This window comes from Corapipo altera, unplaced genomic scaffold (assembly GCF_003945725.1).
Source record: "Corapipo altera isolate COAL_440 unplaced genomic scaffold, ASM394572v1 61167, whole genome shotgun sequence".
In the NCBI taxonomy this organism is placed as follows: Eukaryota; Metazoa; Chordata; class Aves; order Passeriformes; family Pipridae; genus Corapipo; species Corapipo altera.
The window spans coordinates 1,809,217-1,825,877 of NW_020884949.1; the positions used below are offsets into that span (position 1 = coordinate 1,809,217).

A 16,661-nucleotide genomic window follows, 5' to 3' on the forward strand; every position below is an offset into this window, starting at 1 on the left:
CCCCATCCTGATGAAGGCTAAGTGAATAAGCAGCTAGTTAGTGCTTAATTGCCGGCCAGGGTCAACTCACTACAAGGATTAAAACACATAATTTTTCAGAGAAATTAAAAGAAAATATAATTATTTATCTGCTAATTCTAAGCATAAATGAAACATTAATAATTTTTCAAAACAGGATATGTCAGGGGCCAGGCCATATTCCACGGCCATGCTTCAGCAGATAATAAACATTTCTCTCAGGTGCCACTCCTTTATTACTAGACACTAGATTTCGATACCCTTGTTAGTTTTCCGCTCTGTAAAAATGAGCCTCCTAAATATGAACAGTTCTGTCACTGTTCATGTCTCAATAACAGATTTAAAAACAGGCATATAAATCTTTTGCTCCTCTACAGCAAGCGCATTATCTAGACACGAAATTTCACAACACAAGCATTGAACAGGTAAGTATGTTTTATTATCCCATTTTAAAGATAAGGAAATCAGGAAAAAGACATGGAGTGTCCTGTGCAAGGCCACAGTAAGTGCCACAGTCAGGGCTGGGTAGCTTTCCTCTCTCTAAGCAGTGCCTTCAGGTCTGTAGATGACACTGTGCTTCTGACAATAGTCATGTGAGTTTCCTTCTTTGTTTCTTTGGGAATCCTGAGATAGCAGAACTTTTGGAGTAGCCTATGTTTGATGCAATGTTTGCTAGAATTATGTTAAAAATCCCTACTGACAACTACCTCTCCTGCATGACTCTCATACCAATTTGTGCAACTCAGAAAGGCCAGAGAGGTGCATAGTTTAATTTTGTTTATTTATACCTGCCAATTTAATCCTTTCTTCAGTAATTAAACAATGGGACTGTTTCCCCTCCCCCTTAATTAGTCACTGGTTCTTTAAACTGAACGGCAATGATCATAAGAGTTTCGTCTTTCATGTTATAGTAAAGGACTTTGAGATATTTTTTCTCCTAAGTCGTTGTTGAATTTGACATCAGTTCTATTCATCACAGAACTAGCTGCAATTAGAACAATTATGCAGATCACGTCTTTCCAGCTTAATAGCTGGTTTTTGTTTTGTTTTTCTTTTTCCTTTTTTTCCCCCTCTTACTGCAGCTTCTCTAAGCTAAAGAGGAGGATAAGGAAAGACAGACAGACACTCAAGTAGACCACCTACTGACTAGGTCCCACCACGGAACTGGATAATTTGTTAAATACCTTTGAGCTGGAGGAAATTCCTACGGGGTGCCTTGCATCTCAGCTTGCCAAAGGTCATCATCACAACAGCACCCCATGCTCTCCTTCTGCTTCCCAGACAGGAAGGGGATGGCACACTCCGCAAACACTGATAAACCCCTGTTCTCTGTGAAGTGGTTTAGAGTGGCTAACTAAACCAAACTATGAATCAGAAGGGAAGCAACACAAAAAAAAATAGCAAATATAAAGTAGCTCGCATTGTAAAGCAGCCTGGATGTCTCAGGCACCTGTTTATTTAGCCCCTATCTCACTGAGAGAAAAAAAGCAAATCAGTAATTAAGACATACAGCACAATATGAGCTTACAGAGCACCTTTCAAAAAATATATCCTCAGTCACACTAGATACTTCTATGCATGTGAGATCCAGATCTTTGAAGAGCAGTGTTAACACATTAAAAAACCCACTGTCCTGCAAGGTGTAGTTACAAGCATAATTCTGGTTCTAGAGGCCTCCTTCCTCAAAAACAACAACAAAACCCAACCAAAACAAAAAAACCCCAAACAAACACTCCCCCCAAAAACCCAAAAAAACCCACCAAAAACCCTCAATAAACAAACAAACAAACAAACAAAAAGCAAACCCAAACCAAAATCAAACCAACAAAACCAAACCACAAAAACAATTTAAAAGCATGAGTATTGTCCTCAAATACTTAACTAAAAGGAAAATTAGGAGACTGAATGTCATCTGTAACATGATTATTTATTGGCTTGTCAACAATGTCTTCTAGTCCTGTTTTTTCAAAATAGCTATTAAGAAAATACATCTAATTACCTGTGAGGCAAACAAAAGTATCATGTCCGGGCTTCAAAATCATACACATACTTTACAAACAGGTAAGTTAGTCTCAGACATCTCCTAAGTAAGTTACTCTGAGACATCTTTTAACCTTACAAATAAAATGGAGCCAGGCAATTGACTGCCCCTAAAATAGATCATGCAGTAAGAAGATAATGAACTGTTGGCATATCAGTTGCATTTTATACTTGTATCCAAAATTTTAAAAATATCTGAACATATTCTTAGAGGAAACCTGATGGCACAGATATTGTATCTTCCATGTGAACCACTTGGCTGCATGTGAGAACTCAATTAGCAGCAAATGGTAGACATAAGTTTGCAAAACATTTTAGATAACATTTCAATATAGTAAGAGCAAAACCTTGAAAAATTTGCTTTTTAGATATGTGGAATTTTGCCTGTAGATGTCAGGTGAAGATATTTACGAGGTTAAACAGAATTGGTTTTATTATTTGTTAGTTCTGGGACTGCAAAAATATATCTTACATGTGTGTGTATGTTATCCAGCCTTTTATCCCCTTTGTTCCTCTCCCTGAATAGCTCACATCCACATCCAAATGTGAAATAAATATTCTAATTATAAAGGTCTGACAATGAGCTGCTGTACTCACATTGTCAGAACCTCCAGCACAGTACATCCCCTTTGTATTGTCTTGCTGGAAGAAACAGATCCAAGGAGGTTCAAATTTCACAGGTCATTCTCCTTTTGAGACTGTAGTAAGAAATGCATAATATAGACAATTTTACATCTTAACAACTTGGGGACCTGCATTTGTCTTTTGAGAAAATTTGCAACTAGTATAAGATAATGCAGGATAAAAAAAATGAGGAGGTTTGCAGTAAAATTGATGGAGTTTATAGGTGAGCTGTAAGCTATTTTCTGTATGTCTCCATATCTTCCTATTCTGTCAGCTGTGCCAAACAGGTAAATAAATACATTACACACACACATACAGCCTTTCTTAACTTGGCCTGCATCTGTATATGAGACTGATTTTAACAGCCTTTAATACAATGTCTCTCATTAATGTCAAATGGCTATTAATCAGATCCCTGATCAAGCAGTTTGACACTAATGAGACTTATTTTAGTAAGGACTTCCTAAAAGTTTGTGTTTAAATCTTGAGGTTACTTGATCTATAGCAAAAGCCCATGTGAAATGCATGGAACAATGATATTGCTTTTAATTAGGCCTCAAATTATTTGAGTATTTATGATACTTTGACAGTCAATGAAGGACAGCCGTTTTCTGAATATGTTTGAAAAGGGCAGTGTAAGCTTTTAACTTGACATGTCTAACGCACAAGAAGCTCTTAATCTACTTGTAGCTTCTGTATATCTAGACAAACAAAATGAATAATGTTGCCTGGAGCTTCCAGTGTGTCATAGCAAGTAGAGGGGCTGCAGGAGAAGGAAAATCTTTGTTATGTTTGTAACATACGGTTTCACACAGGCAAGCATGATAGGCATGAGAGGTGGCTCACAGGGTTATGAGATGACCTCAAGTCACCCCTCATCATTTTCATGGTCTTCTCCTAATGCACACAGGAGGAAAGGGGCAAGGAGCAATGCAGTAGCACACATCAAATATGTCTGGGATTTAGCTGTGCCATTGCACTGAGGTACTATATGCTGCACTTGGTATAAATTCAGTATATCTGTTAGTCACCATTTCCTCAAATTGCTTTCCCTGGTTGCTCCAGGGGCAGCATAGCAGCCTAGTTTTCCTAATAATGATTTCATCATAAAGCCAGAATTCCGCTCAGATGATTTCAACAGTTTTTCACAGAATGTCCAGCTACATTTCTGAATGTAACTTTTCTGATTTTGGCTTAGTTTGTTTCATGTACACTTAGAGGTGGTTTTCCAACATATTATGTAACATGTTATCTTTAAAAAAAACTTCTTCGAACATCTGGAGATAAAACTTTTGAAATAACATTTTCATCATTTTTAGAGTCTGTCAGGCTTTGAGTTTCACTTTCTTGCCTTTCCAACAATAAAATTGGTAATTTCTTCTGAGTTTTATCAGGTCACTCCAACTTTCTGTGATAGTCCCTGTGAATGGATTTCATTATCTAAAAAGAAGTTTCCTTGAGACATTTAGTTTCTACAGCTGGCTTCCATGTGTTAACTTCTCATCCTAACAGCATCTCTCTGTGACACTAGAGATGAAAAGCTTGGCAATTGTGTTATATTGTTTTCTTTGTTTATGTTTTCCATTTCATCCTCACCTGTGGTGAGGAGCTAAACAAAGCATGTTCTGTTGGAGGAGGAATTCTTGTTCTCTCACTTCAGCAGTATTCAAGCACCATTTCCTGTAGCTGAAGCAACAGTTACAATATTATTCAGAAACAGTTTCACCATCTTTGTCATCCTGAGACTGTCTTAAGAAAATGTGTCTGTGCATCTGAAGAACCTGAATCAGGAATGAATACATTTGGAGGCACTCCAGAGATAGTCAGTCAGTGTGGTAGTTATGTGACCTGAATTAGTGCCCTCCCACAAGTATGTTGGAAACACATCACTCTGATTCAGTGAGCTAGATACTGTTCACTATATACTCATGTAAAGCTAGATTATTTCTTCTAATGACAACAGAGTGTGATATACAGTTAACCAGAAAACTATCCAGAACTAGAGCTGACCAAGCAAATCAGAACATAAAACTGACCAAGTGAGCACAGGACACTGTCTATTGCATGTTGCTGGATTCCTCTGCCACACTGGAAGTAACAAGACTGAGGATTTAGTTCATTCTACTTTTTACTAAATGTCTACTAGAAATTGTCATTTCTTATTCATTATTTTAGTGCTGGGAAAGATTATATTTTTTTCTGTTTTTGTTTACTTCATGGGTGGATGGATAGATGAAGTAAAAAGTGAAGTAAGTGACACAAGGTATACCAAAATCCATCCATGCTGGCAAGTTCTAACTGATCATGTAAATCAGAGGGTATTACTTCACTCTCTGATGGTACAAGTATCTCCTGATCAGAAGAAGGTCTTCAAAAGACCCAGGTTTTTTTGCCTCTCAGGGAGAGCTAGCACGGATTGAACATTTTAAGGTGCTGTCTCTCAGGATCCCACAGACCTTGTCCAAACCATATTCTTAGAAAATAAATTGATGATTATAAGGTTAATTTGCTGCATAGTGCTTCAAAATTAGCATTTTAATGTCACAGTTATACAGTGTGCGTATCTGTAAGCATGATTTTGTTGCAAACCTGAAAGGTTCAGAACTTAATGAGCTGGTATATTGGTGGTGGTGATACGCTATAAACTGTACATACATTCCTTACATTGTGAACATTCAAGTTTAGGGCTATGATCTAAAGAACTGTCAAAAATTGGTTCACTTTGCAACATGGAAACAACATCACATTCAGGGTGGCTCTCCAGAGATGCTTTTTTTCTTTTTAATTAAGATTTTGGCAGTGTTTTTGGGAACTGCTAACTACCAGAACTACCATTCTGTACATTAAAGAGGTCTTCTGTCTCATATTTGTTTCATGGAATAAATGCGTTTTTCAGCATGAAGAAAAGCAGTGTAAGTGCAAAGGGCCACAGAAAAGTGTCAGACTTTTAACAAGTATATTGTTCTCATTTGCTCTGTTCGCTCTTCAGTTGCTCAGTTGCTGCATCAAGAATTTAAAGATACAAATATGTGGCTCTGAATTACCCAGCTGAGGAATCAACACAGAAGAGACAAAAACGAACTAAGGCTGACAAGAAGTGAAGAAAGAGTATAGTGTTTATGAGTGCACACATCCAAATCCCTCTTCTCCCTCACAGGTTGCTTCTTCCAGTGCTGGTTTACCCATAAATATCACTGTGCTGAAGATTCACCAGTGCTGTAACTTCTGATTCACAGTTACCTTTACTGTAGGACTATGCACTTTGAACGTGGACTACCAGTTACAGAGCACCAGGTTATTCTCTATCATGAAAAGATTATACCTTAGGGAGGATTTCTCAGCAATTCTGTATTACATGCCATCATGGTCATTCCCATTCATGAAAACTTTCAGCTATAATGGCCCTTGTTTTTCATAGTAAACAGAGGAGAGCACAGAGAATAACATTCCAAGAGTAGGATGTACAGAATAGATGTCTTGGAAATGAAGAGCAGAAATGATAAGATGGACAAAGAGCAAAGGGGAAAATCTTCCCACCAGCAGAAAGATGAGCAGAATAGAAAAGGGAGAAAAACTACAGAAAGGGGGGGGGGGGGGGGAAGAAAAAGATATCACAGAATATTTTGAGTTGAAAGGAATCCACAAGGATGATATGAAGAAGAACAATTGGGAAAGGAAAGAGCTTTCATCAATGGATTGTTTTGTCCTTTGCATGAAATCAAAGAACACTAAAGAGGCCCTGACATACTGTTAGTACAGCTCTGCTCTTTCGCAGGCAAAGTGCAGAGGCATCTGCAAAGATGTGCATTTGCTCTATCCATTGTAAAAGAAGCACCAGAATTGCCTCCTTAGCAAATTGACACAGTAGAGCAAGTTTCTGAGTTATGGGATCAGCAGTGTCTGTAGCTGGGCCATTCTTACTGATGTCTATATTTCTGCCCTTCATCTCCTTTTAGACTTAAAATCTGCCAGGATGTATCAAACCTAGCTGAATCTCTTTCTATTTTTGTTTAAAACTAATAAACAATTAATGGGAACTTCCATTTTTGCAGTCTTGGCATTGGTTCAACTATACTACAACAGGGAAGAGCACATACAGTTCCACCTATTCTTCTGTTTGGTAAACTGTTTGACTTCTTCACTATTCAGGAGCAAGTTATCTGGTGAATGGTATCTTAGGAGAAAAGGATGTGCCACAGCTATGCTCTTGAACTCCCTCAAAAGAGAATTATGACAGAATTATAACAGAATTATTTATTATTCAAACACAAACAAATAGAGGCTGTATGTCCTAAAATACCCCTTCCCAAACTCTTCCTTGTCTGAAATACAAAATTAAAAAACCTGCCATACTTCCTAAACTATAGGCTGGTGTTCATCCAGTCTCCTTCCCCATTAATAAACTCACCACTTCCACGTCATATCTTCTGCTAGACATGGGCTAACTAGTAAATAAGATCTTTTTCAATTCAAGACCTAATAAATTACACTGAACTAGTTCCATGCAAAAGAATGCAGGCATATAATTCAAAGGAATTGTACTGGAAGGAGTGGAGAGCCCCAAGCTAAAGGGATGCTCTTAAACGACTACTTCTATTCATAATCTGTGGAAAAGTTGCTCAGGTTTTCTTACAGATTAAAGACATGACTTCTGCTTCCTCTCACAACAACAGGGTAGAGAAGATAGAAGATTAAGTATAATCACTCTATCATCATGAAGTTAGTTACTTCATGTACATATTGTGACAATAGAGCACCTGAACAAAGATAAGGGAACCAGAACTCAGAAGACAATTGCACCTCTTAAGAAGTTGAATACTAGTGAAGGGTCTGCAGTAGTCTCTGAGAGGGTTTGGGGTACAAATGGAACCAGTCCAACTAAAGCTCATGAAATGAGGGTGGGCCATGCTGGAAGATGTGAGATTATACTTTTTGGGTAAGGACATTTAGCTACTATTTTTTAATGATGTTTTTGAAATTGCATTAGATTCTCACTTGCCACTGGGTCACTCTTTTTAGCCATATGCCATCAACAACATATTGGTGTGAGAAAAGCATAGCAGCATTTGATGGCTTCTCTAACACTACAACAGGAAAGGAAAATCCTATAGATACTTAGAGTACAGCTGAGCCAGCTGTATAGAAAAGGGTAGCTACAATAATTCTGGCTCACAGGACAATTTAGAAACAAGTTAACTGGAATGTTAACTCCAGTGAACTTGGGTGAATAAAACCTTAACTACTTTCACATGGATGTATTCGCTCAGATAAATTATTTCAGAAAAAAAGATCTTTCTACCACCACTTCGAAGGGGCCTATGATAATTTCCATAGTTAAAATTCATAGCCAAATATGATAAATGTTGGTTTTATACTTAGTTTTTCCATATATTTGAGATTCTATGACTGCAACTTTACAATCCGATGAGAAGTTTGAGATGGAAAATGTGCAGTTGTTGTTCTGAAAAGAACTCAAGCTTCAGTGTTATAGGACACTGTCAGGCACTGTCAGTTGAAAAGATTCCCTGCTTTGACCTTCCTTCTTTTCTCTCCATGCCTTAGCCATTCATCCTAGCTGTGCACTGTATGTTATCACTACAGTTAGTACAGCTATTTGCATTGTCAACTACATCTCTGAAATAAAAAATAAAACAAATAAAAAGAGAAAAAGAGCTATGCAAATTACAATTATTTCAATGACAGTTTATATTTCAGCCCAAAGAGACACATTTGCACAAATGGAAAGATGGCAAACAAGCATGCTGGCACAGGCATCGGTACAAGCAGAAGGAGTCTGATGGCTTTGCAACAAACACTAGTGTCTTTTCAAATTATGCCTGCCAGTATGGTCATAACTATAAAGAGGTGGGAGCCACTGCTTCAAAAAAAGATAATAAACATAATCAAAGATGGAAAGGTGAGAGTTACATTCTGTCGACAGGAGGAATAGAACAGAAAAATGGACAGTGCAGCCTTATTCATAAAATCAAAATGAAATCCACACAGCATCTGAATAAGGCAGCATCAGTCCAATTTCAGTGATCACAAAAAGCCCAGACTCACACCTATTCCTAGGTCCAGACCCAAATTCTCATTCTTTACTACCAACAGACGAGAAATAAAGGATTCTGCCCTTTATTTCCTTCAACATATCACTGATTTTCTGACAATAAATTGCCCAGGGGAAAACGAGGCTTGGGTTGGAACACACCTTGACAGAAGACTGCTCTGCTAAACCTCTATCCCAATTTCTTTCTCTTCCTTCCTTTCTCCTGCCCCAGATTCTTCATCTCAATTGAGTACTTTCACCCATCCTTTTCACCCTCTACATTCAGGGCAGAAGGCTTTCCTCCTCTGCATTCCCAGAAAAATCATTAAAAACTGCTGTCAATTATCATGTTCACTCCCACAGTGACCAGCAAGAAGTGGGAACAGCAATAAAAAGCCATGCTTTGCTGTCAACTGCATACAGGGTTAGGTATGTAGACCCTATAGTCTACACACTAGGAACAGTGAGCCAGTGAGGCTGAGTAATCTCAAAGTATTGGCTGATGAATGCAAAAAAAAAGGTGTCTAACGTACAGGTGAAAACTCTCACTCAAAATTTGGACATACATAGTGGTTTTTTGAGAACAGTGAGGTACTCAAAATAGGGATCCTGCTTCAAAGGATAAGGAGAGAGGTATTTGCTAAAGAAAGAAACCCCTAATAAAGTCGGTCATATGTAAAAACAGTGTTTTACCAAAAAAAAAAACCAAATAAGCAAAAAACCCCCAAACTTTATTCTTTTCAAAAGCATTTGAAGTTAAAATATGTAAAATCAGAAGCAATCCTGAAGCATGGAAAACTGCAGATCAAAGAACTGTGTACTAGCAAATTAGATCGTATAGTGGCTGCTGTCAAGTGACCTAGCTGCACTGTTTATAAAAAACAGTAAAAACAGTTATTCTTGAAACTAAGGAAATCCAAATACTCCCTTGAATTCCAAACTATCCATCTAAGGCAATCTCTAAATGACTCCCTGACACAACCTCCACTCTCTGAAGATCTCCCTTCTTTCATCTGTTATGGCCCAGACTCTCCCACTCCAAATGATGATATGTATCCCCAGTCCATTCTTAAAACATTCTCTGTTCCAGAAGGTCTTCAGGGGCTAGCACATCTGCTTGCAGGACTTCTTCCTGGAGGAACCTGAGCTGTCACTTTCTTTGAATTTATACGCATGCCCTCTGTGGTTTCCTCCTTAATTATGACCCTGGGGCGCCTAACACATCTCTGGAGCATGGATCTGTGAAATATAGGAAAGTCCTGGAAAGCTGACATGAACCACAGTGCAGAGGCTGCCAGAGCTGATTAGCCAGAGCGATTTTCAGGTTGAGAAAGAACTAGAAAGGCAAATGGTAGCACAAACTACAGGGAAAAGTACTAACAGAGAAGAGCAAATCACTGGTAAATCAATTTTTGAAGATATCGAGGGAGGTAGAGAATAAATTTTCCTCCTTTCTCCCCTTTAAAAACAATCAAAGTATGTGGGAAGATATTAGTTGCTAGTATAATACCAGTGCATAAGAGGAAAATAAATGAACTTAAGACAGAAAATCATTTAATTGGAAAATGTGGCTTTGGCTCTGCATTTTACTATTTCTATTTTATTAGGAAAACATCAATTTTAAAGGTAGGTCCACAGGTCTTGGTGAAGGAAAAAAGGAACTCCATGTTACTGTATGACTTTCTGTAAAGCATTTAACTTGTCATTCTTCAGTGAAAAAGAGAGTGACAGCTTCCTAACTTTTGCCCACAAAGTCAGTCAACTTTGCCTACACCTTAGGTTCCTCAGAGAAAAAAATCCCACAACATTTACATTACTAAATTGCAATAGTATTTCTCATGTCCAAATTCCTTCAAAACATGCAACGGATCTTCACAGCAGGTGTGAATTTCTGGACTGAATTTTACAGACAATTATTTTAACTTTCAAACAAAAGGAAGTAGATCTACAGGTTGCTTGAAGATACTGTTGTGGCTCTACGATTTATTTAGTCCAGTTCAGGCTTGACTCGACGGACATGAGTTTTCTCTCGCTTCCTCCAGGCAGGAGTACCTTCAGTACTGGTGGCGCCTGGGCCAGCTGCAGCTGACCAGCTGCATATTCTCTGGGCCCACAGGCGCTCTGGTGCTGGAAGTGGTTCCTAGCAAGCTCGCAGAGCTGTTGGCCAGCTGCACGGGGACAGGAACAGCGGAGCACTGGGAAGGCCGTCCTCCCCATCTGGGTCTAGACAACCCCTCCTCTGCCAAACTGGCAGCTACCCACTTTTTTTCTGCACGGGGTGACCATCGGACAGATGGGCTGTGGGGGAAAGCTCGGCATTAAATGACAAGTAAAGAGAGACCAACAGACGGGCTCACGACACAGCCCGTGGCTGCCGGACAGGCAGCAGACAGGCTGTTCCTGTCCTGCCTGCTACTCAGGCTCACTCTCCCGGGGCCAGAAGGGCAGACCTGGCCGATCGGGGCAGCTGGGGCTCCCCCCGGCCCCTCCTCGCCCCGGGCACCCCGCGAGGGCAGGGCCGGGAGGCCGCCGCCGGTGCCGGGCACGAGGCCTTGCTGCAGGCCTCGCACCTCCCCCGGCTGCCGCAGCCCCGCCAGCGGGGCGGCAGCCTCCCGGCCCGATGGGGAACAGGGAAGAGCGCTCGGGGGCAGCGACGCCCGGGGCCAGCTATAGCCCGGGGCCCGGGAGCGCAGAGACCAGCATAACGTGGGCCCAACGCGGCTGCCATTTCCCCTGCCCTTCGGCGGTGCGGGAGAGAGGGCGGGGAGAGGAGGCGGAGGAGAAGGAGGAGGGAGGGGAGAAGGGAGAGGGAGGTGGCCGAGCTAGAGTGCACTGAGGCGCTCAGCTGCCAACACTCACACATCGCCTGCCGCCGGAGTCCCAGTGGTCCTGGGGAGCGAGTACAGGCGAAGAAAAGCCAGACGCGGGAGAGGACGTTGAAGACCGCTTGGCAGGGGGAAGGAAGTCAGAGCGGAGGGAAACGCGGAGAGAGGGAGAAGGAACCCTCCTCCCCGCGGAGAGACGACTTCCCATATAGCTGGGGATAGAGGGAGAAGCTGGCGCTCAGGAACTGTGAGAGAAGCTTTCTGAGCAAGTTACCCCGGAGAGCGACGGGAAGAGAAGACAGCAACAATCACTGATCAGAACCACTATTCCCAACCCCTCATCATTTAACCCCCGGGCGGTTCAATGCACTACTCCAAGCTCTTCCTAGTTTCCTCCTCGGGGTAACTTCGGAGGACGCGCCGCCGGTGCCCCCCGGAGGTGAGGAGAAGCGTCTCGGAAGAAGGAAGAAGTTTTGTGGGGGTTGTGTGCTGAGGAGGAGAAGATGGGCTGGAAGCGCCGCTGCTGCTGGGGAGGCGGAGGCGGCGGGGACCTTCTCTGCCGGCTCGCCCTAGTGCTAGGGTTCCTGCTGCCCGCCTGCAGGACGCGCCTCTACACCAACCACTGGGCTGTGCGGATAACCGGGGGGCTCCCGGAGGCCAACAGGGTAGCGAGCAAATACGGATACGTCAATATAGGACAGGTAACCCTACTCACAACTACTTCCTAGCGGGCGCCGGCGCTGTGGCCGGCAGGCGGGCGGCAGGGTGCGCTGCCGCCGCCCTGCGCCGCCGGGACAGGGGCAAGGACAAGGGCAAGGGACGGGCAGCCCCGCGGCCGCTGCCCGACCCCGGCCCCGCCTCAGGCCCCGCCGCCGCCGCGGGGCGGCCCGCGAAGCCGCCCGGCGCCCCGGCCTCCCGGCGTGGGCCGCGGGAGGTGATGCGCGGAGGCAGGTATGCCGGAGGGGTTGGGGCTGTGGCCTCCTCTTACGGGGCGAGGTGTGAAGCGGGCCGCGGGGCGGGAAGGGGAGAGCGTAGGCGAGGGGCTTCCCGCCGCCGCGCTGCCTTCGCGGCGGCTGAACTTCGCTCCGCCGCGGGCGCCCTCCTGCCCCCACCTTGCAAATTGAAAAGCGCCGGTACAAGAGGAGCTCGTTCTGCAGCGAGTGCCCTTCTGTCTCCCCGGCAGCCAGGACGTGGCAGCTGCGGCCGCGGGGGGCGTCCCGACCCCCGCTTTGGCGGGGCGTGCGGAAGGAGGTGGTGGCAAGGGTGTCCCAGAGCGGCTGCTGGACGTGTGGCTGCCGGCGGGGTTCCGCGGGGAAGGAGACCGCACCAGAGGGCCGGGGCCGTACCTGAGCTCGCTAGATCCACACATCACACTGTCAGAAAATTCTTGGATCCAGGCAGATTTAGAAACTGCAAGTGAGTAAACACTGGATCCCGTCACACTGAATAATGCTCTCTGCTACAGCTAGGCACAGTTCTGTATAAAATGTCCTAACAATGCTTTTTCGGGTGGTGTTTTTACTCAGTTTTTTAGTTATCCCTTGCAATTGCCATCAAAATATGAATTGTATGTGTAGGGTTTACAAGGTGAATGCCAAAAAAATAAACAACTCCATTGTTGTTTACAACTTGGGTGTAAACATCCAAGTACACTCTTTCTAGACAGTTTTTACTACATGAATTGAAAAGTTAGAAATGAGCATTTACAGGTACAGAAGGCTTCCTTTTATACATGAAATTCACAAAAATGCAGCTGCATTTACACAGCAGGCATTTCATATCAATCAGATCAAAGTGAGACCTGATTACTATTGTGTTTTAAAATGAATTCCCACTTCCAGCATCATTGACTCAAAAGTCTGAAGCATATTTCCCACGTGTTCCCAGTCATTGCAAGCCAGAATAAGACAGCTGTGCAGTCTATTAAGATAAATAATTTACATGAGAGAAGCTGGAAAATGTCACTAAGGTAGCAGAAAATACGATGTGTAAAGGTGCAGTTACCTAATGAAAAAATGACCACCAATTTCTCTGTTGTAGCGCTTAGGTGAGCAGGCAGTGCTACTTCCAGTTGGATGCACAAAAATTTGGGACCAAGCTTTCATGTAAAAATTGAACTACCACCTTGAAACTACTCTTTAGGAATCCAAGGACAAAATATTTTGCATTGATCACTTTTTTTGTGTGTGTGTTACACATCTTTTACTCAAGATGTTTCTCTGTATTCCCGTCTAGGCCATTATATGCCCAGTTGGTTGCAGGATGCACTTTTCCTGGTTTTTAATTTTGTCAGACTGGTTGGCCAACTCAGAGCCTGCCTTTTTATACTTTGCATATCCAGATCTTATGTTGAATTAGGAAAAGAATGTAGTGAGCCACAGTAGTTTCTTATACGTCGGTGAAAGTGCCATGCATACAACTAGGAGATATCAATAATGGATAAATTTCTGACTGGGTATACAGATGAGAATGAGAGAAAATAGGGAATATAAATAATGAAAAGCTGGAAAATACTTTACTGGGTATACAGATAAAAAGAGAGCCAATATACAGATGTAAAGAGAACCAATACCTTTACTTAGTTATACAGGTAGGGAGAATGCAAGTCAAAGACAGATATAAGAATATTAAATGATGAATACATGAGAAGGAAAACTTCCGTAATGGCGTGAATTAGACTGATGGGTTACTCCTTACCTTCTGGCTGTAACTAGTCTTTAATAAGAAGAAGCACACGGTGGGCATATGTGAAGAAATTCCACAGAACTTCCTGTATGTATTTTGGAATGGAGTAACTGGTGCTAGATGTCAATGTGCTGTGCCAACATATGGCTTACCACTACCGTTACATGCACTAAGAAGTGGTGTGCCTTTGCACAAAGTCCTACACAGGTTTCCTTTCATGGCCATTGTTCAGTTTCTGATAACTTCTTGCAAAATTATGTCCAAATGGTATTTCCGTGACAGCACATTTGTTATGTTGGTAGTCAGTCTAATGTTTGTTCTTTTATTCCCTGCTAGTGCTTGTACAATTTTCATCATACTGCCCTGGTTGCTAGATAGAATTTATAATCTGAGAATTCAGAGTTTATAAAATAATCCAAATGGCTGTGGTCTGACCATATGTAGCTTAACACTTTAATATATATGGTTTAAAGCCTGTGTAAAATAACTATAACTGTATTTCTTAAACAAATAAATAAAGTGCATTGTTTTCTATAAAGCCTCTCAATCACTCTTTGTAGACTGTATGTCTTGGTAAAGATGGGTAAATGGAGTAAGATTTTGGAGAAAGGGAGGAGCAGTCTGGACTGATGAGTTAGACTTACCTGTAACAGGCTTTTTACATATATTTGGAAAAGCAGGAAGATACTTGACACAAAAGAGAAGGTGTGAAAGAAGATGGGAATAGGGCAACTACCCACTGTTTATTACTGAGAAACAGTTGCAAGCAATTTTAAAATCTCTTTTGTGTGAGATGTTGAAAGACATTCTCTTAATTGAATACACTATGAAAACACTGAAAGAGATAACCAGTATGCAGAATTTTCTCATATGAAAACATTGAAAGAGATAACCAATAAGTGGAATTTTTTCATAGGGTTACACAGTAGGTTTAATATTTTTGGTTAAATTAAAATTAAAAGCTCATCTCTAAGAAGACAGTGCAAAAAGCTAAATCCAAATTTCACTACAGCTGTTCCCAAGAACCAACTCAGTACAAATTACCCAGAAAAATAATCTAATTAAAATGTTCAAGATAAGAGGTAGTGAAACTGTATAAAAATGGAAGTCAGTTGCAAACCAGGAGTATTCTGACAACAGTTAATTGTGTGATTAGAGGTGAAGGGAATAGTGGAAAAGAGGAGTTCTGAAGGTCTTACTATTACCAGCCATTCTGTTAATTTTGTATTTGTGGAAAAATGGCATTGAAAAGTACACGAAGTTGATCAGTGGAGACAAGATAGTAGATCCAGGAAGGCTCTGAACACTGGCCAACATACCTTCTTCCAGTTTTTGTTATTTAATACATTCCTGGTAACAGGAGGAATTTAAGTTTCCTTTTTTTTTTGATGCTTGTGGGATTTGGAGAATGTCCAGCTGAGTCTTGAAATACCTTTCAAGTCCATTTTTATTGCCATGGTGGAGCTGCAAAGGCTACCTGAATGACTGGACAAGTCAATCAGAAACAGATGGCAGAAAGGAGTGTTAAAAGAGGCCTTGAGATCACCTGCTCGTGAGCAGTGGAGAACTCCTTCTCCTCACACCTTCTGCTAAACTCTCGTTGCTCTCAAACTTCTTCTGTGGTCTCCATGTCGTGTTATGGAAACTTGAAGCTTTAGCTTCTCTGTTTGTTGAAAAGAGGAGTTTTGCATTAATTTTTAGGGAACACAACATAACAGAGAAAGAATCCTCTTTTACTCTCTGTTTTTCTAGGCTATATGTTTTGATTCCTGTTTCCTACAAATTGGTCCAGCATTGCTTGTTTATCTTCTGTTTCCTATATTACCAATGTAAGGTGTGTCTCCTGTGTTTCACTGGACTTTAAAACAGCATTCATATGTCATATCGGGATGTAAATGCATAGGGGTGACATTCTCTTCCCTCCCCTTCTCCTTCCCCAATGTATTGCAAGCTTTTCTGACCTACCCTTGAAATGCAATAAGTAGTTTTTCTAGCAAGCAAATCCTTCTCTTGTGAAAAAAAAATCTGTTCTTCTTGTTTGGGTTTTCTAAGACAGTGGTCTGGACTAGCAAGCCCTCTGGAACTGCAATAAGGAAGTATAATGCAAAACAGCCAAGGAGTTGTTCTAAGTTACATGCTGGATACAGCAGTTTGGGGTATAATGCATCCCCCAGCAGCTCCTTGTGGACATGTTTTCTATCTTGCAGTGGCTGCATAAAGCAGACCTTTCTATTAGAACAAAGTATCTGTCACTGACTTTCGGGAACATTTCTTCCACTGTTAGTAGCTGTCAAGGATTAAGCATATAGTCTGTATAGCATGTTATACAATTGGCTTAAATATTGTGACTACTTTGCTGTCATGAAGTGCCGGGAGTTTCTTATTCAGGCAGTAGATTTTAACTGAAGGTTCAGGAGCAC

The 16,661-nt window shown here is 41.7% G+C and overlaps 1 protein-coding gene and 1 long non-coding RNA gene across 6 annotated transcripts in view; one reads left to right on the forward strand and one right to left on the reverse strand.

The window, feature by feature from the left end:
* Window positions 1-1,846: 1,846 nt before the first annotated feature.
* Window positions 1,847-11,696, reverse strand: LOC113956403. The gene is made up of 3 exons (XR_003530837.1): window positions 11,591-11,696; window positions 4,279-4,368; window positions 1,847-2,756 (listed from the first exon to the last, which is right to left on the reverse strand). It is a non-coding gene; the product is annotated as an uncharacterized LOC113956403 (long non-coding RNA).
* The window catches only part of PCSK5 (proprotein convertase subtilisin/kexin type 5), a 257,241-nt gene continuing 251,928 nt past the window's right edge, over window positions 11,349-16,661 (forward strand). For 2 of the 5 annotated variants that reach the window (XM_027662913.1, XM_027662918.1), the window contains exon 1: window positions 11,349-12,257. In XM_027662913.1, coding sequence (XP_027518714.1) covers window positions 12,060-12,257 — 198 coding nt within the window. In that variant the 5' untranslated portion in view covers window positions 11,349-12,059. Of the gene's footprint in view, window positions 12,258-12,435; window positions 12,508-16,661 lie in introns of those variants that run through there. The other 3 variants (XM_027662919.1, XM_027662916.1, XM_027662917.1) reach the window with 3 other exon arrangements.